General features: G+C 33.2%; 1 protein-coding gene across 1 annotated transcript in view; it reads left to right on the forward strand.

Moving 5' to 3' along the window:
• The first annotated feature begins 9,445 nt into the window (after positions 1-9,445).
• The window catches only part of LOC129972618 (cytochrome P450 2J6-like), a 37,732-nt gene continuing 22,729 nt past the window's right edge, over positions 9,446-24,448 (forward strand). Inside the window, exons 1-2 of the mRNA XM_056086820.1 lie at positions 9,446-9,870; positions 20,239-20,366. Coding sequence (XP_055942795.1) covers positions 9,623-9,870; positions 20,239-20,366 — 376 coding nt within the window. The 5' untranslated portion in view covers positions 9,446-9,622. The remainder of the gene's footprint in view (positions 9,871-20,238; positions 20,367-24,448) is intronic.

The following is a 24,448-nucleotide window of genomic DNA, read 5'->3' on the forward strand; positions in this document are numbered from 1 at the left end:
GGGAAAGTTCCAGAATACTTTTCATCAGACAGTAAGAAAAGTCCAGAACACTTGTCTGGTAAACTAAAGAAATGTACAGAATCTGCTGGAACATGAAATAAAGGAAAACATAAAATCAAGGAATTAAATATTTACACAGACTGGGAATCGCACTGTCTCTAGCGAGATTCGAATTTATGATCTCTTGATTATGAGATCAGTACTATGACCATTTGGCCATGGAAAGTCGACTGCCTCTTTTCAATGCGGCAATATTATATATTACTGGAAGAGACTGCTAAACTAATTTTAAATTTTGGATCTCAGCATTCTTTCTCCAGGTAATTGTTTTACGTTGCTATATTTTTATTTGATACAATGACCCTTTTTACTACTTGAGGCGAAATTGTCCTGGACTATTTTTCTGCTTTAAAATAAAATATCCTAAATTTTCCTTTTTTTTTTATTTCGAAGTAAATTGTTTCAATAAAAAAAAAAACTTTAAAAAATTCTTTTAATTAAATATAATTTCAAAAATGATGTTGCAATTTGTGAGGATAATCACGTGATATAATTTATTTCATTCATTAAGATTCATTATCTGTAGACTAGCACTATTAGCAGTTTCAATGAGAGAAACATAAGATCGTGTTTCTCGGCATTTCTCTTCGTTTTCCAACTTTCAAAACATCTGACGTCAAATGCAGAAAATAATGACACTTTATTTTTTATCATGTTTTTTCAAAAGGAAACACTTAGATTTCTAATTAAGGAAAAATTCCTTTCTTTCTTTTATATTCCTCTGATTTTTTTCAGAGAGAGGTCTTTGAAGACCTTTCATTGTTATTGTGTTACAACTAGAAAATTAACACAATCTTGGCTTTTGCATGGCATCAACAGAAATCATTATGCATGTTCTAATTTGCTTGGAAAATAAACCCTAAAACAAGATAACTTGAAACTGCAAAGACTCTGTTTCTAAACGTATTGTTCAAGTGTGCAAAAGCTCGAAGAAATAAACATTAAATTTAAATGGAACAAGAGCCAGGTTTGGTTGTGTTGCGCCATATTTACTACTGAAATATCTAAACTTCCTAAAGAGAGAGAAGCAAGATTAAAACCACAAAGCAAATGTTTATTGGCATCATGTAAAATGGAAAAACAACTATTAAAATTACTGACACAGTGTAAAAACATCTTAAACAAAATACAAATCTGAGAAACTATGTGTAAAAATTAAATTAAAATAAAAGGAATTGCATTTTTTAAATATAACTGCTTAAAAAAAAAGCAAACTATAGATGGTAAGGTTTTCAACCCTCTAAAACCTCATACGTAAAATAGTTATATTTAAAAAGTGTAAATGCAAGGAGCTAAAATCAGGAAGTTAATTTGGGAGCAAAATGAGGGAACTGATTGTTGCGAATGACAGCGTCTAAGGAATAGGTTGCATAGGGGTAGCGCATCTTCCCCGTGATCTGGGCGTCCCGGGTTTGAATCCCGTTTTGGGCATGGTTGTTCTTCATCTGTGCTCTATCTGTGAGGTGTGTGAATTGCCCCCCTGCAAAAAGGGGTTGTGCAAACGAATGTGTGAGTTTCATCTTCATATGAGCTAGAGGTCAGACTTCTGCCCTCGGGTGCTCAGGGGTCTTTACCCTCAGAAGCTACTGCACCCCCTTTCCGTGGTAACGTGGACACGACATCATCAAGGAATAAGTGATATTATATGTATTCACTTTCGTCTGTATATATTTCATACTCACTCTAGTACATTGCATACTTCTACAAATACCGCGTGTTTGAGAGCTCTGGAATTTTCTCTTAACTAGAGATAGCATGATATGCAAGCCAGCTGCAGGGAGTGAATCCCAAACACAGACGTTGCCGAAGTGTTCCAGTACCTCAGAGGTCTGCAAAAATATATTGATTTAAATGAGAAATATAAATTAAGAGGAATGCATAATTTGCAAGGAATATGAATTTCTTCAGCAGTGGCATTTTACGATCCCAGGCAGTACACATTATGAGACTCCCCTCCTTTCTTTACTTTATTGCATAAAGGGTATACAGAAAATATTGTTATCGTCAAAAATTTCTAATTCAAGTTTTTGTCGAACCTCCACATTTCAGACCTCACTGAGTTCGAAGAACACCTCTTTTGCATTATATTTGCCTGTCTATCGGTCTGTAAACGTGACAACTCAAAAATGCTTCAAGTCAGACGGATGAAATTTGGTATTTGGTTTTACGACCAAAATTCTACCAAATTTTGGATGATATTCACAGGAAGTCTGTTTTTATGTCTATTTAATATATGTGAATTCCATACCGCCAAAACACGAAGAATGGAACAAATGAAATTTTCCACACAGGTTTAACATCTAAAATATAAAACCTGATCAAATTTTGAATCCAATCTGTGAAATGGTTGACATTTGTCTGCACTTTCACATGCATTTAGACGAAATAACTCATAAACGGAATGACTTGAAATCAATGAATATCCATCTTGTGACAAAAAAGGTAAATCCAATTTTTTTTCTTTTTTTGCATTGAGTCGCACATAGATTTCTGTCTAAATGCTGGGTTCATACCAAAGATTTACATTTCGTAACTATTATTCGCTAATACCGTGCAAGGAAGGCATTTGTGGTCTTTCCCAGGATTCAAAATTTTATGCAGGGGAAAGGAGATAAGATATTAATTAGAGAGTATAAGAGAAAGTTTCGAGGGGCTCACTTGCTCGAATTTTGTTAAAGCGATCCATTTATTTTCATATTTTAATGTATTCTTAATCTGACAATGCTTTAATGTTTTACTTTAGGTTAATTCTTTACTTTCCGCAGTTTTCTGAAAATGTATGGCAGGATTTAGTCTCAGATGGCAACATGCAGACGATCGCGACTTCTCGGATATTTTTCCGCCTGCTCTCGCCAAATGGAGATAATAGATTGAACATCGATGATTATTATGATTTTAAATTTAAACATTTAAAAGATTAAATCTTGTATTCTTTGTCGGTCTGAATTTGCCCTATATTCTTTATCGCCTGCTCTCGCCAAATGGAGATAATGGATTGAACATCGATGATTATTATGATTTTAAATTTAAACATTTAAAAGATTAAATCTTGTATTCTTTGTCGGTCTGAATTTGCCCTATATTCTTTATCGCCTGCTCTCGCCAAATGGAGATAATGGATTGAACATCGATGATTATTATGATTTTAAATTTAAACATTTAAAAGATTAAATCTTGTATTCTTTGTCGGTCTGAATTTGCCCTATATTCTTTATCGCCTGCTCTCGCCAAATGGAGATAATGGATTGAACATCGATGATTATTATGATTTTAAATTTAAACATTTAAAAGATTAAATCTTGTATTCTTTGTCGGTCTGAATTTGCCCTATATTCTTTATCGCCTGCTCTCGCCAAATGGAGATAATGGATTGAACATCGATGATTATTATGATTTTAAATTTAAACATTTAAAAGATTAAATCTTGTATTCTTTGTCGGTCTGAATTTGCCCTATATTCTTTATCGCCTGCTCTCGCCAAATGGAGATAATGGATTGAACATCGATGATTATTATGATTTTAAATTTAAACATTTAAAAGATTAAATCTTGTATTCTTTGTCGGTCTGAATTTGCCCTATATTCTTTATCGCCTGCTCTCGCCAAATGGAGATAATGGATTGAACATCGATGATTATTATGATTTTAAATTTAAACATTTAAAAGATTAAATCTTGTATTCTTTGTCGGTCTGAATTTGCCCTATATTCTTTATCGCCTGCTCTCGCCAAATGGAGATAATGGATTGAACATCGATGATTATTATGATTTTAAATTTAAACATTTAAAAGATTAAATCTTGTATTCTTTGTCGGTCTGAATTTGCCCTATATTCTTTATCGCCTGCTCTCGCCAAATGGAGATAATGGATTGAACATCGATGATTATTATGATTTTAAATTTAAACATTTAAAAGATTAAATCTTGTATTCTTTGTCGGTCTGAATTTGGTCGGTCTGAACATCGATGATTATAATGTTGCTTAATGACTGAACTTATCATTTTAAACGACTGTTAGGCTACTAGATACGTTTTTCAGTATTTTTTAACTGCTCGTACTCGTCTTAAATAACTAGTGTGTATCCCTTAATTTTAATTTAAAACATTTAAAAGATGGAATCTTGTATTTTTTTATCGGTCTGAATTATCTTACATTCATTCATAGGTAAATATGCCAAATTTATTACGCATCATGACTGCTTAATATCTCCGCTTATACACAATATTATTTAAGCAGGCACTTGATTGTACATGTAATTAAACAGATACGACCCATTTTACCAACAAGTAGTCCCTAATTTTTATAATTCATAAAATTTGTAATTTTTATGAATTTATTTATTAGGCAATTAGAGTAATAACATTTATTTAAAAGACCTACCTGATGCTTTCTTCGTCTTGCGATTTCTGGCAGCTTTTTGGTCTGCCAAATAGGAAATTCACCATTGAGGGATATGAAGTGCGGAAACATCAAACTGATGAGATACGCAATGGTATAGTTTAATTTTGGCGAAAAATTAGCTAATTTTAGCTACCGATTTCTCCTGACCTAAAGTTTAGTTACATTAACGTCCCTTTTTAAAGCAACACTAGAGCTATTTTGGGACAGATCTCGTCATTGTGAATCGCAGTCAGATGACGAGGACGGCACCTGAGCTGGCACCTCTCTCCAATCTTCCATAACAGGACGCTAGAGGACGCTTGATGACAATGCCGGATGACAAATTTAACGTGAGTGCACCAGACCCGCTTAGACGACGGTTCTTCGGTGGAATCGGGTCCCGAGAATCTGAAATCCTCCGGTTGTGAAGCAGAGACCTTACCACCAGGTTACCGTGGACCAATTCTGAACTAAAAGAAGATGGGAAAGACTTGCTTTCTAGATTCGATGATAATTTAAAGTCTGCTCTATCTCTTTTTTTTTCTTTTTGAAATCAATAACAACTGCTTGGAACAATGGTATTAAAAACCCATTGAGAATTTTGCAAAATGCTATGGGTGAAAGAATTTGAAAAAAAAAAAAAAATTTTAGCATTGCAATTTATCTAGAAATATTTGACTGTGCCCATTGATAAATTCTTTGGCAGAAGAGTCTTTAAAAAAATATCAAAGTTTACTAATTTATTTCTTTAAAAGTAAGAACTACAAATTAAAAATAATCAATTTAAAATGCCGGAAGGCAAACTAAACATAAATAAAAAAATAATACTCACAATATAAACAAATAAAAGTAAACATAAAAATAAAGAATAGTGATTTACAAAGTAATCAATCACTTTTGTGCAAAAATATTTATGTATCATAGAAATATAAACCTCAAATAAAAAAACATTTATGACAATGTTAAAAGCATATGTAAAATATGAACGTCTTGAAAATATCCATCAAAAATTTTGTTAAAAAAAGAATTGGTACTTTAATTAAATTTATTTGATCACAGGACCATCAGGAGTCTCTTTAGTTTTAATTTTTATCACCATATGTGATAGGCCAGACATAACAAGTGAGAACTCTTCTTCCGAATAGAAAGTAGCATTAGCCTTGAAAATAAAACTTACCGGCACGCAGTAAGAGCGTAAGGACCTTGAGAAAGTAACTAAATTCTAGTTTTTCTTTTTGATATCTTTCGCTTCGACAAGCAAACCACGTACGATGAAGGTTAACCCTTTTTATGTAACGCTAGAATCGTGAATTCTGTTTTATTCGAAAAATTGCCATCTTACTTAAAGAAATTGCATGCCCCAGAATCTGAAAAACAACTTCGTCCCGGTTTCATAACACTGATCTGGGTTTTCCCAGATTTGGCATGACCATGTTTGACTCTATATGTTTTCTTGTACAATGAAACCTACCAGTATATGATGAGCAATTTCTGATTAGAAGGCCATTGGCGTTTTGTGTATGACGTTCTCCTAAATAAAAACTTTAATAAAACTAAACACAACAGATATAAAATAGGGCTACTTAACATATTTAAAATTCAAATAAAACCATCAGCTCCTTCTTGCAGAAATGAGCTTCTAATCTGGCATTACCTATATGTCTGTTAAATCTAGTGTGTACTTCAACTCTGAATCACCAGAGTTAATCTGTACTAATTTCCACCTCTGATGATGCATTATAAACACCATCTAAAAGACTATCACAGGATTCGATGAAAATCTGGTCATCATATTATGGCATCGTTAAAGCATGTGCCGGCGCTATGAATTTTGTACTGTAGACGTTTTTATTATTCTATAAGTATTATTCGATTAGTATTGTTACAAATCTGTAATGCTGCTTCCTAGCGCGGTTAGTTCAATCACTGAATCAAGATCGTAAAACGGTCTTTCCGGTAGATGCTGATCAGGTGCCGAATCAGTGATCCAAGAGCTTGGCGATCATTTGGCGACTGGGCGATTCACTGGGCAACAAAATTGATAATACTGGAATCTCTCAAAATTTTGGCGATAGAGCCAACAGGAACCGAAATATGCCTGATTGTTCCAAAACTTTCTCTGCCCGGCTCCGGGAACTATAGAAGGCTGGCAATCTAAGCTGAAGACAGTCATGGGAAGAATCGTTGAGAAGTTTAGAATCGGAATAGTTGGATCAGTCCAGCGAAGTGTAAGCATTGATTGGAGCTGAAGCGATTGGTGAATTGAGCTGTGTGTCGAATCCTGGAATTTATTATAGAAGCAGCATCTAGTCGTGTGGGGAGTAGCCAGTCTTATAGTAATGTGTCGGCAGTTGGATACAGCTAAAGCAAGGAGACAGTGGAGAATTGCAGGCTTTTTGACAGACCGTAGAGAATAGCTACATAGATTCTCTCTTTCTGCTGCATTCTGCCTGTACGCTTTGTGTGCTGTGATTGTTGTTAGCTACCGATTACTACTTGCGTGCCTTGGAGGTCGGGAATGTGCACCTGGGATCCCTTTTTTGAATTTTTAATTAGAATTTTAATTATTAATTAAAAACTAACTTTCCCGCCAAAAATTTTTTCGTTTCCCCACAGCCAAATGAGTAAGGCTTCAGTTTTTTTCCCACGCTAACGAGGATAGGCTTAACATATTTTCGGTCGATTATTCAAACGATTCTGTTTATTTTCAAAGTGTTTGATGCATTTAAAATTAAACATTCTTAATTAATCGACCTTTCAGATTCATTCTGAAGTACTTTTGAATTAAAATAAAACAGAATAAAGAAAATTAAACATTTCTAATCTGTTACCCCAACTGGCGTAGAAAATTCAAGCATTTGCGTTACCGTAATTGGCGCTGAAAATTCACACATGCTCATTGTGTTCTGAATGTTGACAACTCTATTTTCAACGGATACGGATTTGGTTTGAATGCTTAACATGTTTCTGACCGATTATTTCAAACGATTCTGTTTATTTTCTTAGAGTTTCATGCATTTAAAACTAAGCATTGTTAATTAATTGATCTGTTCATGATGAGTCTGAGAAAATTTTGTAGAAAACTTCTTGAGAAATTACATAAATTAAAAAAGATATTTTTTAGTGCCCATAAGATTTAAATACGCAGCGACTCTGTTTTCAATACTCATATTTAAAAAAAAAATGCTTCGTTTCTGTAAAAAATGTTCTTATATTAATTGCAATTTAGCCATTTTCATTTTAAATTAAAGCATAAATTCTACGGGTGCTAACAGAAAATTAGAGAGATACATATTACGTTATGGCTGAAGGCTTTTATATTATGAATGAATTATATGGCTATCAAAATTTGAAGCTTTAAAATATTTTGATGAAGAAGCTCTTAAAATAGGAGTTACATAAAATATTTAATTATTAAAATTTTAACTAGCATTAAAATTGGCGGACCGGCTGGTCGCCAAAAGCGGCTAGTTACAAATAAAGTTCTAAAATCGAATAAACTAAATCTAAAATTCAGTTTCGGTAAGATTTTCTAAAACGCTTCGGTTTACTTTCTTAATATTGAAACAAATGAATTCATGATAATTATCGATTTTACATTCAAAAGAATTTTTATGATTAGGCATAATATTATAATTTTTTACATTTAATAATTACAATGATCATGATAATGTTTTCCAAAATTACTTTCTGTAACAATGTATGTATTACAAAAAGAGAGAGAGAGAAAGCGACAAAGAAGGATTGTTAATTTATTTGAAAAATGTTTTATTATGGGACGGGATGCTCTTTAATTGTGACAGAATGTTTGAAATATACTTCATAATTTTAATATCTTCTCTTACATATTAAATCTAACTTTTTTATAGGAAAACCGTGCTTTTGAAGGAAAATTAATTTAAAATTATTCTTTCAATGTCATATTAAGAATTTTCTTGGAAAATAATAATTCCCCAAATATGCATGATGCAATTGAAAAACAATTTCAAAGAGTGCTTTGTAAGAGCTCATGTCAAAACGTAATACTTCAGCAACGAAATATTTAAATACATACTAAGAATTGTACGCATAAAAACGACGCTCGTATTTAAATCTTTATTTTTTAAGTATTTTCACGGTTTGATAGGAAACCAGGTGTGATACGTTTGTTAATAATTCATTATTCTATAACCTAATTAACTCTGTGTAGAAAAAAAAACAATTCAAAAATCCAACATTTTTATTTAGTTTGTATTTTTTCTTTGTAATCATAAGAAAAATTGTTTTCTGTGTCACTAGAGAAAGAGAAAAATTTTATCAATAAGCTTCCTGCAATCGTTTCTCTCCCTTTTCTTTGTTGTATTTTTATCATTATTATTATATGTTTGGCAAAATAACTTCATTATTTTTTTTCGAATAAAATCTAAAATAAACCACTATTGTATTTTCAAATATTTAAAAAATTACTTCGAACATTTATACATTACGTTAATGTACGCAACTAATAAAAACTGGGTAAATTTATTGTAGGAAGCGGAAGTATTTTTTACCAAGCTTATCTTTCTGGGGCTTTAAAAGAAGAAAAACACTTTCTCCTATATCTGTGACGAGCTATAGAAGGATCCGATATCTAATCAATGTGAGTATGAAAGTCTTATCACTTTTATCTTCATGCAATGTGTTCCCTTTTTCTACAAAGATCAGATAAGGTACATCTGAGTCACTAGAAAAGGACCTCGTCAATGACCTTCCCCTTCCACAGATGAGGGTTTTGGTCATCAATTTTTTTTTTTTTTTTTTTGTAATATAACACTATTCGATATTATGTTTTGAGAAAACCTAGTTTAAGTGTGTTCCAAAGTTGTTAAAAAAAACCTTAAAAAGTGAAAATAATGTATTTTTTGTTTTTACGCCCTCGAGTAATGGAGAACAGGACGTCCTATCTGTACGGGGTGTGAAGCAATAGAAAGGAACAAATTTTTAATTTATAATTTTAATAAACGTTTTTAAACAGAAAAATAAATGTCTCCTCTCGGATGATTTTCTAACACACATCGCGCGGCAAGTAAAGAATAAACGACCTTTCATCGTCGAGGGGAAGGACAGAGGGAAGATGCGATAAGCAATCTCGATAAGGAGAAGAGAAAGCGGACCAAAAGCGAAAACACTTTCGACTCTTCAACAATTCTCTATTCGTCTGCCATGTACGCGGACTTTCTGCTGTCTTCACTTACCCACTGGGCGAAAACCCACTTGGCCACCTCCACGCTGGTCGTGGCGGTGTCCGTGGGGTGGATCCTGCACTGGATCATTCACAGACCCCAGCGGAATCTCAAGCTGCCGCCGGGCCCCTGGCTCAATCTACCCTGGCTTGGGTACCTGCCCTTCTTAGGGACAGACTTCGTGAAAGGCTTTGGAAGACTCAGTAAGAAGTATGGACCCGTCTATAGGTAGGTAAAAGCTTTAATTAAATTAAATCAAACAGACTTGAGTTCCGAATAATAACACAATGCTCTGGAATATTGTAATCACTAATTGGTAACAAGAATGAATGTAGATATCCGTTCTTTGGTTCTCAATCATTCAACCTTTAATTGCCAAATCAGGCTAAAACTCACCTTAAAAGATGTGAATGTATTCCTGGAGAAATTCTTTCATAATTTTATTTTATTTTAAATTAAGCAGAAATTCGGTGTTTCTTTTATTTTGATGATAACATTCAAAAATCTTAACATAAAAATTAATTTTCACGCCATCTCAAAGAAAATAAATTAAATAAACTTGGCATAATGCTAATTATAGCGGAAATTTTACCAAAATTTTGGAAACTTGAATAAGATATTTTTATGCGTAATTAGCTGCAATACTTTCACTGTTACAATGAAGTTTAAGTCGTTTTCATTGCTTCTACAAATACGTTTTCTTCCGTTATAGAAAGATTGAGAAAGAAAATTCTATTTATTTTTTTCATATTTTTGGACGAATCGTAATGAATTCCTACTCGCTTTATTTACTGCATCATTTTTTTATGGAATCTTTTACTATGTCCTTCTAAATAGTATGTTCAATGCTTTGAAAGATTTTACCTGACACTATTTTAACTTTTGATCAGTATGTTTAAAATCAAGTATCATGTTTAAATGTGCAAACAAAATACAAGTTGTCGCTCTATTTTAATATTGGAACCAAACTGCAATTTTCAACATACCACGGCGTTGTAGCATAAGCCATCATCGTTCGAAAATAAGATCACTCATATTTCCCTCTGGATGGGCGAAAAAAGGTTCTTTTTGCATTACACTGAACTTGCTTGCATTTATTCTTAATTTTTTTTCTGTGGTTTTTCTGAATTGAAAAAAAAAATATTTTTAATTTCTACTATGTTAACACATTATTATAATGATTTAATTTTAGAATTAGCACACAAATAAACATATTTAATATATTTTCTGGAAGCAATGACGAAGTGCATACTAAGAAACATAATAAAAATTGCGCATGTAAGAAATTAATTTGAGGGAAACCAGACAAATAAATGTCTTCATTAAACAGTCTTCTCTTTTTTCTCTCTTTTTGAATAAATGTTTATTTTATTCACATATCTATCTGCATGACTTCCAAATTATTTAATTAAATATGGTGATATTTATAATTAATTGAATTTAATAAATTCATGAAAACTTGACGTCACAAACTGATAAAAAAGATTACTTGTTTAATAAATGATGATTAATTTTATGAACGCTAAATTTTGGCCTCCAACGCTTCATTCCGAAGAATGGAGCGGAGCCTTTTTAAACAAACCTTTCCTTTCCACATATCACGGGGCAGCCAGGTCCATTCGGAGCTTTTCGTGCTTCGAAGCGCAATGAAGGGATCTCTTCTATCTGGTGCTTGGCGTTTTTAAGTCAAGCGCACATGCCTCATAATATATACCAACTAACAAGTGGAAAAATGTCTCTTTGGTGGTTCAGGCAGTTCTGATGGGAAAAAAAAAAAAATTTAATTTTATTGCGGTTTTTCTTAACTAGCGTGTTTACGTAAATACAGATTGACAGAAAAAAATCCTTTTGATGAATTTCTTCGAAAATTCGATAAATATCTGCATTTTGGGTGGAAAGACACTCTCCAAATTTCACCATCCTAGTTCTGAACTGATTTTCACAGGCTGATAAACATGTTTCTGCATTTTTAAAAAATTTTTTAGTTAAGTTTAAAATGGAAAAATTCATCGAAATCTCAAAATTGGATTTTTTTAATAATTACAATATTTTCTTTTTGTAATTACGAAAAAGTAAAGATAAATAAGATATTTTTATTTTTAAAAAATACAAATATGGCTTTTTATGTGCATAGAAAGGTAAATCGAATGTGCCTTTCAAAAAATTACGTATTCCGATTGTTGACTTCAATGCAAACTTTTATAATTTAGCAATTTTTGTTTTAGGAGCACTAGCCAAACTTCATCTTACCAGCTCCGTGCATTTTCGAGTTATTCTGTTCATTTGGATAATGATAAATGGATGCAAGCACATAATTTCATAATTTTTTTTGTTCCCTTGAGGAACTTATCAAATTTTAAGGGTGGATTTTTAACGGTTGCTATATTTTCTTTTTGCATATGTGGAATATGGAAACGATGAAAATTTAATTGCCTTTGTTTAAACTCGATTTGAAGAACATTGGCAACAACCTTATGCCAGTAAAATTTGTAACTGGTCTGCAAAATGAAAACTGAAAGTAGTATACGATTTTGGTAATAAACGCCACCTTTATTTTAAAATGTCTAATGGCCATTAATATAAAATACGGTGAAAGGAGGCTGGGAGTTCTCTGAATATTTCGAGAAAGAAATGTGCAGAGTGCACATTACAAAGTGAATACAAACATTACAAAGTGCACATTACAGAGTTGGCTGGTGTGAATAGTTTGCCAACATTTTCACTTTTGGCGCTTTTAGTCTCCAACCGTCGAATGCGTGCCTGAGAATTTAGATACCCATCAATGCTCGAATTTTTTGTAAGAATAGTTTCAATTAGTGAGAAAAATTTATTTTCATCGATTAGGCCTATCGATTTTATTCGATGAGCCTAAACTTCATTATTTAATCGAACAAAAACCTTGCGAAGCCTTACAAAAAATTTTTGAAGATAAAAGACATACATTATCAAAAATAAACATTGGACGATCATATATTTATTCATTTATTCAACTTTTTATATTCAATGATTGTTTTGTTCCACTTTTAAGCCGTTCCTTTTATTTTTATGCCGCATAAATGGGCATTTCTTTATAGAAGGTTTACTGGACAAATGCTCTGCGCATTTACTTAACAATTTAACTCACGCGTAAAATATTCGCCATTTCTCTCCTTGGCAACGAGCTATTGAAAACAATATTTTGCACTCACTGGAATATATTTTGAAGCCACAAACCTATAAAACACGGACCAGCTGTGCACTCGAATTAGAAAGATTTCTGAAACCTCATCAAGGTTTATTCGCTAACAGACACATATGAACTCTTAAAATTCAAATCATATGTGCTTTCTTGCCTCGATTTATGAACACATGGTCATTTCTGAGTAAGATGAGTTCTGTAAAAACCTTCAGTTTTCTTAGCAGACTCGTGACCGCCCTGATTACATAACAGCCTCTCTTCTGTTCTATAGGCATCCTCTCCATATTCCAGGCACGTGCGTGGTCATAATATGAATTAGATACATTTCCAAGGCCACCAAAGAAAGTTGTGATTTTTTCTTCCTAACCTTGAGAAGTAGATTCTTATTTGGTTTTCTTGAAAATTTTTTCATCCTGATTTTCTAGTTTTAAGTTGCGAATTTCTATTCATTCCTTCTCTTATACATTAAACTTTGGATTATCGATGGCTCTTTATTCCAGAATGCTGATAAAAAATTTAAACATGAGCACAAATGTTTTATCACAATCCTCCGCCCAATCAAAATAATCGATTTCTTTTGAAGGAAAAGCCCTAAATTTGCAAGCATAGTCATTTATTAAGTCATAATTATACGTACAGGCCTTCTACAATTTATAATAACTTTTCAGAAGCATCTCCATGTTGATTATTTTCGGTCATTTTGCGGATTATCCACGTTTGCCGCATCTCGCAATCGTGAGAGTTTCCTCTAGTGTAATTGTCGTAAAAATTTAATTTCGCATTTTTTAAATCAATTTTAAAAGCTTAGACCATTTTTAGTTCGGAAAAAAAAAGTCATTTTGGGGAATTCTATGAGTATGTTTTTTTCATCTAACGCGAACAAAAATATATCTTCAATAATAACATATAACATATATCCCATGGAAAAGATTTCATTCAAAATTTGATAGAAATCTGCAAATTTGTTGTTACTTAATTTCATCCATCTAGCTTTCTAAGCGTTTCTGAGTTATCGTGTTTACAGATAGACAGACATCGTGCTAAAATGTGTTTTTCTTGATTCAGGAATGTCTTAAACGTGGAGATATGTCAAAATCTCGAATCTGAACTTCTTGACGATTACAGCACCAACTTTATACTTCGTATATGATAAAGTAAAGAAGAAAACAGTTGTGGAAATTGTAAAAAATTTAATTAAATTTAATTGAGATGAATCATGCATTTCGATAAGTTACTTTTATTAACAAAAATGTCATATAGATTGAAAAATCCGCCTTGTGGTCATAACTACCAAGAATGTTCTCCCCTCGAACTTCATTGTATGGTGTGTTCAGGGTAAAGTTTCGTACCTCAGTGCATTTAAAGCCTTTGGCCGGCTGGACTAAAATTTGATAAATTTTTTTTCAATTTGAATATGAAGTCAGTGAATCAAATTTCATTTATGTAGTTTGTTATTTTTGAGAATTACCACATTCAAGAGCAGAGACAGACAGTTAACCCTTAGAAAAATAACGCTACAATGGTTTGATAGATGATGTATGTTCACAAAAGGAAGAGTAACTTATGATTTTATTCCTAACTCAGGAATAAAAATAAGAAGATACCATCCACTGATCATCCAAACTATATAAGGACAGGGGGGATTTCCCGCATATTTCCAAACATTTGGAAGAATACAAGAAAATTAATGATGCATCCGTGAAGGAATCGGCACTGTTTACCTTTATTTAAGGGAATGTATAGAAATCTCAGAAATAAGAACGAATCTAAAAGCAGAAAGTAATGACTTAAGCTCAGTACTAACGGTGCCAGAAAAACTTAAAACACTGAAAGACATGATGGTGATAATTGACAGATTTTTTTTACCGACTGTTTGAAAGTGTTTGGATTGCTGTTGTTGAATTTGGAGAGAAATTGAGAATTTCGAGATTTTCTTTAAGTGATGGCCTGTGCATCATTTTATAATAGAAAGATAGGTACGGAAGATGAGGGGGAAGGCCAATGTTTGAGCACTTTATTGACTAGGGGCCAATTGCCTCGAAAAGGATGTCAGTTTGGTGAATCGGTCAGTGTTAAGAACGAACTATGCTAAAGACAGCAGTCGGCCACAACAAATCCTGTCTATTCTGCTGCGTTCAGTGGTGGCGGGATGGTCACACACGATGGTGGCGGGACACAAGAAGAAGTCAACCCTTAGAGTTTAGTTTAAAATTCATTGCAAAAAAATTTCACTGTTCAGAGCTTTTTTCACAATGTTATCTTCGCATGGAAATTGCTGACCACTCGAGTACTCAGATTCTCATTGCCCTCATATTCGGAGATCAGTTGTGGCATCAGAACGGTAAGAAAAACTTGAATCTCCCAGTTTATTCGACTTCCGGTTATAGTAATACGGTATGGCGCATGTTCAAAATGTAGAAGACCAATAATGTATTTTGAAACCTTTTCTTTCAATTAACTTGCCACAAAATGTGATTCAAACATACAATTTTGACCAAAAATTTTGTAAAATTTGACACAGATCAGAAGACCGTATGGCAGCTTTCATTTCTCAAGACTGCTTTTCAGTCATCACATACAAATGGATAGAACAACATATACTCAACTCACGGGTGGATTTCGTCTAAAATTTGATACAGATACACAAATTTAGTAATAAAACTATGTATCAAATTTTCATTCATCTAATTATTTAAATTTCATGAATTTATGTGTTCATATGAGCAGTGACAATTTCATTTTCCGCCGGTGTATTTCATTCAAAACTTTGACAGAAATCTATAAATTTGGTATGAAAACTGGCAAATTTCATCCGTATAGCTCAGCGTATTTTTGATTAATCGTATTCACAGACATAAGCCCTAAAATGTGCGTTTAAGTCCTAAAATGTTTAAAATGGGTATGGCTCATTAACACTGACGACATGGAATTTTTTGACGATAACAAAATTTTCTCTTTGTGTACTTTCGATACGCGAAAGTAAAAATCTCACTAATGCTGCTGCAGCTTTTTTTTAATCGTTTCTCCATCCCCAATCTATTTTTCTTTTCTTTTCTTTTTTTTTAAACTTTTGGTCTCATTTCATAGGTAACAAATTTTTATACTGTCGGAAAACCTGGACGATATGAAAAAGAGACACAGCATTTTTTTTCCCAAGATTCTTTTGGTATCGAGGAGAGGAGTGTGATGACTTTCTAGGTTGCTCTTCCGGAAATGTAAAAAAAATGTAGAACATTTTTTTCCTATGTCATCAAATGCGTCTTCAACGGTAAACAATACCTGGGAGAACAAAAGGCACAGATTTTATAAATTTTATCGAGACAGAGAGATAAGGAAACGGGAGCACTTAAGAATTACGCAACTCTCCTCCCCCTCCCCCTTTCAGCACGTGTAACGAAAGATAACACCTCCCCGGCGGTTAGAGCCGGGTGGGGTGAGGGTGGGGGTTGTTTACTAACTGCGGTCCTGGAAAGGCGCTCATTCATAAAAGTCAACGACCGAGATGACGCGATCGATTTTTGAATTGGGAGAACTTTGAAGCCTTCGAAAGTGGGTCGGCAAATCGCTTGAGTTTTGCAAACGACTTTCGAAGGAACTTAATTTATGCGAGAAAGTCTATGAATATTCACGAAAGGGACGGGGAGTGATAGCGTCTGACAAGACAACTTCAGGAAAGTTTGACATTGAAATATTGAAGGTCGAACTGTTTTCAGTTAAGCAATTGAAGGAGACACTGAGGTTCAAATCATGAATCAAGCTAGATGAGGAGAAAACATTTGTTGTGTTTTAATCCTGCATGTTTTCACTTCAGTTTTTTGGGGAGGGAAAGGATTTGAACCTTTATTACAGATAATGCACAATTTGATGAACCCAAAGGTTCGGGAAGTGGATTCCTGTGAAGAAGAAGTCATGGCAGATATTTCATGACTTTTGATACATTCAACACATTTAAAAATTTATATATTTATATTCTTAGTAAAAGCTCTAACTCTACCGAATTCATAATCTGTAATGAATTTTTGAATAGTGTGATATCAAATAATTCTAGAGTGTCATTTTTTCCTAGTAGCACACAAAATACTGCACAATATTGCATGATATTAATCACAATATTGTATAATATTGTGGAATATTGATTAATATCGTATAACATCGGATGATTTAGTACAATATTATGCAACAAGCTACGTTACCTGAGTTCTTGTTTATTATAACTTAATTCAAACGTAATTGTAATGCATTAATTGTGCCTGATTATTCCTCTTTAAAACTGGACTGATAGGGAAACAATAGGGAATCTCAAATCTACTAGGGAAGCGTGCTAGATTAAAGAGTATCTACGGTTAAATATAGGTTCTCATTTTAAAAATTCGTAAACATACTGGAGAGCATTGGCTCCCAATCACTGGTCTGCGTGTGCCTCCGGAGCCGTCCGTGAGAAGGCCCGGCTGTACACATAAAAATGTTTCCAAATAAAGAAGCCTTTTGAAAGCGATATTCATTGAAGGAAATGACCTGAACATACCCAGCGATTTTCAGGTGTTAAATTAAAATTCCTTTAAAGTAGTTATTATTAGTATATATGATGGAAACTAGTTTTCATAACTTATACATTTTTAAGTGTGCTAAATGAACTTTCACCAACAATAAAGAACCGCAGAAAAGTAGAGATTTGAATATGTTAATACGTGAATGCACCAAGAAAGTACCAAAAAAAAAATGCTCTTTCTAGCATCCTAATTTTTAAAAATCTTCCAGTGGAAAATCGCCCGAAAGGCTTGTTCCTCCATGTTCGGATCACTCCGATCCCGACATGAAGGTGACAAAACATCCCGGTTGGTTCGAGGATTTTTCTCCGGAAAATGCTTGATCCTTACCTTCATAATTTAAAATTATATATATATATATAATTTTTCCTCTCCTCTCTCCTTTATGATTTCTTCATATTCTTCCATACATCTCTTTCCTGCATTTTATTTTCATTTTATTTCATTAAATTTAACGAATTTAATATTTTAAATAGGTTTGATAAAAATGATGTAATTTTGAGAAAATAATTAATAAATTATATTGATGAAAAATGCTATAAATGCATTATACAATAAATGAATAGCAAATTGTATATACATTGTAGCCTCAAAAAGTGGAAGAAATGGTTATTTTCCGAAATATTGCATTTAGAGATATACTTGCAATTGCAAAGTTTCACTAAATATAGTAAATAACTGTGTAAAAGTTCTTTGCTTCTTAGATGGTTGAAAATTTAAGAAAATTTTACAGCTTATATCGTGTAAATGTGTCAATTAGTAAAATGTTTCGCGTTCATTTATTCATGCATATACACGCAAAGTTTCATGCCTCTAGCTACAAAATTTGTTGAGGTATGCCCATTTTAAAATTTAGAGAGCTTATTACAAGCTTAGGTGGGAAATTAATTACATTCAAATTTCGATAGAAGAATTCATTATATCAAAATTGAGTAATTGAACATTTAAGATATCTTAGGAAAGTAATGGAATGCCAAAAAAAAAAAAAAAATTATTGTGTGCGTGATGATAAGTTTTGCAAGAAAATGATATATTTCAATAGCGAAGAACGTTTTTGAAATATTTATACTGCGTGCAATCTTAATTTTTGCTTGCAAAAACCAAAACAAAAACTGTTTTTTTTTTCTGAGTTTTTAGCATTTTTCTGGAAATTGTATTTACAGAACAGTTTAGAGACTACAAATTACAGGATTCTTACTTCTCTGGGGATGACGAGGCTTCCTGAAAGTGATGCAGAAAACAATAATGAGCCTTAAGATGAATTTCATCACCTTATGGTTTATTTATTTACCTTCATGCTTGTGTGCGAGTAGTCAATTGAGAACTCACCATTCCTCAAGCGATTATGTAGAAAACATTTCAGTATAATTAATGATATCCATATAGCATTTGTGCATTGCCTGGATAAAGATTAACGGCTCATGAGCAAAGTCTAAAGTTTTACAACATCCCTCCTCCTCTTCAGTGGAATCAAACATTTCCCCCCTCAAAAATGTAATTTGGATAGACGAAAGTTGCTTGTATTGAGATAGAAGTATCAATCGTCAAAACGATCATTTTTCAAACAAATAAAAAAAAATCTATTTTTCGTACATTTGTAACAAATTTCTACAAATGTGTGGTATGGCATCTTTAGAAAATATTTGATTGATTCTGTTTTGTATAACACATGTAGAAAGGTGACTAATGTATTCAGATAGTTTTGAATGGGATGAATGTCTTTACTCTTTATCCTTTGAAAGTATTTCTGCAGATGAAGTCGTAGAAAGAAGGTGTTTTTTCTCATCATATATTAACTGTAAGACGATGTTTTGATGCTAAATTCGTTTGTAGGTGGATTGGATTACAAGGATTAGTTGAATTTCCTCTTACAACATCTGATTTGATCCGTATTGACTTTTATATATAGGCCTGCATACATTTTTCTGGGTATAGCATTTATGCTGTAGACGCAACAATCTTTGCCGACGAATTCAAGAAGTTCATTTTGATGTCCCAAGTGATAAACAGAATCGCTTGTTCGTTCATTATTATTAAAAGAATGCAACTTGTCGAAGATGTTCTTTTTGAGCAAGTATTTTGTTTAACGTTTTATTTAACAATTTTTCAACATTTAAAGAAAGTTAAATATATGCATTATTATAAAAATGCATCATGATTTCACCCTTTTAATAACTTTTTGTGATATGTACATGATTCCCGGAAAAGACTCGCATTAACTTGTGGTCATTTAAGTCAATAAATTTGCCTTTGAATATCTCAGAAAGTTTTACATATATAAGAAAGAAACATTGTGTGCTTATGGATGAATGTAAGAAAAACATTTTACCCATTGATATTTTTTCGCTATGAGGGCCTGAATAAAAATTTAATTTTTTAACTTTTTACTCTTAACCTACTCTTACAGAAGCTAAAAAATTTTCGTACATTTATGTCTTTATTTGAGGAAATTTTGCAGTATATGGGTGTATATGTCTAATTACAAAAATGAAGGAAATAAACGTTTGTGCTACTTTTTTGGGACAACCTGTATATGTATTAAAACCTGTACATGTATTATGTAATCTGTATAGCATTTTGATTCATCAGTTGCAGTAGGCTTATTCTTGAATGGATTTTTATGTACTAAACAGGTTGCATTATTCTAATAATCCTTTTTTGTGTTCTCACCCTCTGTATGTGCCCTTATCGGAGGTCTATATCGCCATTCCTTCGGTACAGCATTGCTAGGTGCTCCCGGTCGCTTTGGTCAACAGAGCTGTCGCATTTCCTTTTTTATCAAGGGACTTGACGTATTATTCTAGACTAATTTTTCAGCTACTGAGCCCCGAATTACTTCACCCGAAATACAGTTCATTCATCTTTTTACAGACTGAAGCTCGGTCAGCGCTCCGTCCTCGTCCTCAACGACTTCCCGTCTGTGAAGGAGGCTTTCCTGCAGCGTGCTTTCCTCGGCCGGCCACCCAATCCGCCCAACCATCTGCTCAAGGATGCCACCAGTGAGTCACTTATGCCTATATTTACACACGAAAAGCATTAATTATTGAATGTAGCAGATATGGCTTTCAATCCTGCATCATCACAGGTCTAAGAAATTGATTTCATCTAAGTAATCTCGTTGTATTGACATGAAAATACCAAAATATGTGAAAACACTTAATTACAAGTTTATTGATTTATGTTGTTGAGTCAAAAGTTAGCTTTAAAATGCAAATTCGAGAAATCTTTTTCATCTTTTAAAAATCTAGGCAGTCTTCCACTGTTACTTTTTAAATATTGATTTAATTTTATTACATCATTAATTCAATTTGAAATGTAGTTTAATTTCAAGTAAAAAGAGCATATGATTAAAAAAGAGGTGTTATTAGGGGAAAAAAAGCAATAATCCTTATAATTTGCGCCAATATTAGAGAGTATTTAAAAGATAAGCAAATGCATTCAGAAACAGGTTAAGAAATATAACATAAATATACATAATTATTTTAAGTCGAAAAAATATAAATAAAACGACAAAATCATGCACCGTCTTGAAGGGTGAGTGACAGGCACCCTCTGAGGGTAAAGGGTTAATTATAAAATATTTAAAATCCCAGAGTACTGTTTGATGAAAGAAAAAGAATAATTTAAGAATGATAATAAATGAAACTGATAATAAATGTTTGAATTATTGTGTTTTTATTACTTGCGTATTATTGTATTTACTACGAAGCAGAAATAAACCCATTTTAATTCAAAAACATCTAGACTCGATTCTCAAAATTAAACTTTTTATAATTCAAGTTGTTGAGCCTTGTTGGAGCACGCAATAAATACCTCCCCCTACACGCACCTCAATCCTCTTCTTCCCTACTCGCATTCAGTGAGCGCCTCATCGAAATGATGCGATAAAAATGGACCGATAGGATTTTGACACAAGTTGGATATCCAATTTTCCAATCTATATCATTCTGACCGGATTTTAGTATTGGCGATAAAATTTAAAGTGCATTCAGACCACTGAAATGGTGCGGGATGATCGATGGACGTCAGGCTTAGATCTCCATGTGTCCAAATATAAATAATTGGATTTATGTCTGCCCATCGAACTGTCAATACGATAACTGAAAAAGAGAAGGAGCGATACGGATGAAATGTGGTATATATAGTAAACGTCAAAACCTGATATTTCTATCAAATTTTGAAAGAAAACAGTCCACAGGGACTTTGCGTGTAAACTCTTGTGAGTATGATATCTCAAAAAGCTATGATGTAGTGTATGAAATTTGGGATATGATTGAATTTCTGACAATCTCTTTTTTCGTGTGTGTCGGAAGACAGAAATGAATAAACTTGCAATAAATAAAGCAAGTAAACGGTGTTAAAAGTTCCTACAAAAAGGTGCGCAGGAAACGTATGAATGAATACCTTCAGTAATGAACCCAATTTCTTTAAAGATCACTCTAAACCATTACCCTTCGATATCTAAAACTAAATTTTTGAGCCATAGCACTGAAAAATAACCTCCCCCCCCCCTCCCGCGCTGCTTCGGAATGCTCCGAAATCTTTTACCACTCTGCCCCCTGGCGGCATTTACCCACATTTCGTGAGCCAGTGATCAAATTGTACTTCGAGCTATGCAAAAAGACAGACGAAGCAATTTAGAGGTACATTGGCTCTAAAATTCCTCTAATTAATCACTTCTGATTCGACACCTAACTGCAACCGGCGCTCATTAGGTTCTGCTGACTGTGAAGGGGGAGTGCCGCTTCGCTTGAAGGAAGCAAGCCCCGGCGACAGCCCCTTTTCATCTTGATAGCGATTCGCTGATCGTCGCGAAATGCATCGTCTCACAGTGGTTAAGCATTCAGGGAAAGATAAATGGCGGAACAGTGAACTACTGTAAAATGGAATACGAGAGTTATGAGTGCGAATGCCCCGCCAGGCGTTCTAAAACCAAGCTGAAATCGAATGAATGAAGACCTTTATTGATGTCTTTTTTAAAGGTCAACTTTCAACTTCTGTTTTTTCCAGGTCCCTTTCAAATTTAAAAAATATATATATTCTAGTAATTGGTATCAATGGTTTTGTTATATTAACTCCGAATGCTGAAGATTTGCAAATGATAAGTGAAGCCTTACATAAGTATTTTTGCATATTAATGCTTTTGCTGATCCAATTTTTAAAAAATAGCGTTTTTCAGTCACTTCCTGCTCAATTCTGATAACATCAATTGTCTTTTTCACAAATGTTTGTATCCGGTACATTATTATTTGAAATATTATGCTCTTATGGCCCTATGAGATTAGTTTTCTAACGCGGAAATCTTATTAGATGATGTCTTGAAAGTAGAAAACGTTATCAATTGCATACACAGGAATTCTACTTAATCGAATTACAGTTATCCGAATCGCGTTGAAAAACGGGGGGAAAAACCCCCTCGCTATCAGAATTTTTCCAAGTGAGGACGAATAGACTTTCTAAACAATTGATTTTGTCTCATATTTTATTGCGTATGTCAGTATGCAAAATACCTCTGCACAATAGGTAAATTTACTCAAACACGAAAATTGTAGCTTTTTCCTAATTTTTTGGCAGTAAGCAAACAAACAGACAAAAAAAAAACCCTATAATAATAGTGATTGGCTCTTTTTTCAGAGATTCGTAGGCATCAGTTTCTCACAGTTTCCTTGAAATTTGCATGGAAAATGAAATAACAGAATATGCAAATTTAATTAATCATGGTTTTATGATAATTTATAAATTACATAGCAACTTTATAAAAAAATATATTAAAATTTATGTATCATACTTTAAGTTTAAGGAAATGTGTAACGTCATGATACGTACATGTTCAATGACGCGATACTATTTGAATAACATAAAGACGAATACCAGATACAGTAAGATTTAGAAATGTGGTTCCCAGTGTTCTAATTCTTCGAAAAACTTTCAGACAGCTATCGAATATAAACACTGTCGCCAATTATATTTTTATCTAGACATCAACACTGTTTCCTACCCAAATTCTAAAAATAAAAATGTGGCAGCTGTTGATAGTAAGCAGCAAATTTTGGATAAGGAAGAAGTGATTTTGAGTTTTACTTAAATATATTTTAATTCCTTGGAAGCGTAATGCCTCATCAGTGCATTAATTCTGCAAAAAGTGGAGAGGATATGCTAATTTATATTTGAAGTCAAAATATTTTATAACCGTTAAGTGAAAAACTCGTATCACTTTTATTTTAGATGCAAAAATTAAAACAAGGGTCGCAATTCTTGTTCAAGATTTTGTTTAGTTATATTAAGGTGCCGTTTTTTTAAAGCAACACAAGGGTTAATTTGGGACGGATCTCGTAATTTTGGCCTGCCGACTGATAATGAGGACGACACCTGAGTTGACACCCGCTCTCCGAACTTAGACGTCACACCAGCGGGAGGACGTTTGGTCCCGACGTTTCCTCGGTGGAATTGGTTCCGAGGCTGATACCTTACCACCAGGCCACCGTGGCCCCCCTCTTGTTCAAGAAAACTTCCCACGGGGAAAATGGATGCATCGTAAACCATTCGATAGGGTTCAACATCTTCGTGAAGTTGCAATTATATATATATATATATATATATATATATATATATATATATATATATATATATATATATATATATATATATAAATTAAACAGCGCGGCATCCCAATATGCAGCTTACGATGAAATCGATTTGGCATGGCAAATCGTTTTCCATTCCAAATGAATTTTTGTATCAATACTGAGGAAGAACGAATATTAAGTTGTGTTCCTACATCTAGTAATGAACGTAATAGTATGCCTGCACTAAACATGCTTACACGGGAAGAAGTCAGTAATTTTATTTGAGATCTAGAGCTATCTAAAATATGGCATCGCTAGATAAAAAATGGAATTTAGAATTACGTTTTAGTGGCTTCAAATATCTCATTATCATTTTTATCTTATTTCACAAGGGCAAAGAATCAAGTTTCTTGTTCTAAGGTCAGTGGTTATTGGCGTTTATAAAATAGAAAGTGGTGTCATAATTCACAATGAAGGCAATTAATATATCCATGCAAAGCAAGGCTATATTGCTG

This window comes from Argiope bruennichi, chromosome 6 (genome assembly GCF_947563725.1).
Source record: "Argiope bruennichi chromosome 6, qqArgBrue1.1, whole genome shotgun sequence".
In the NCBI taxonomy this organism is placed as follows: Eukaryota; Metazoa; Arthropoda; class Arachnida; order Araneae; family Araneidae; genus Argiope; species Argiope bruennichi.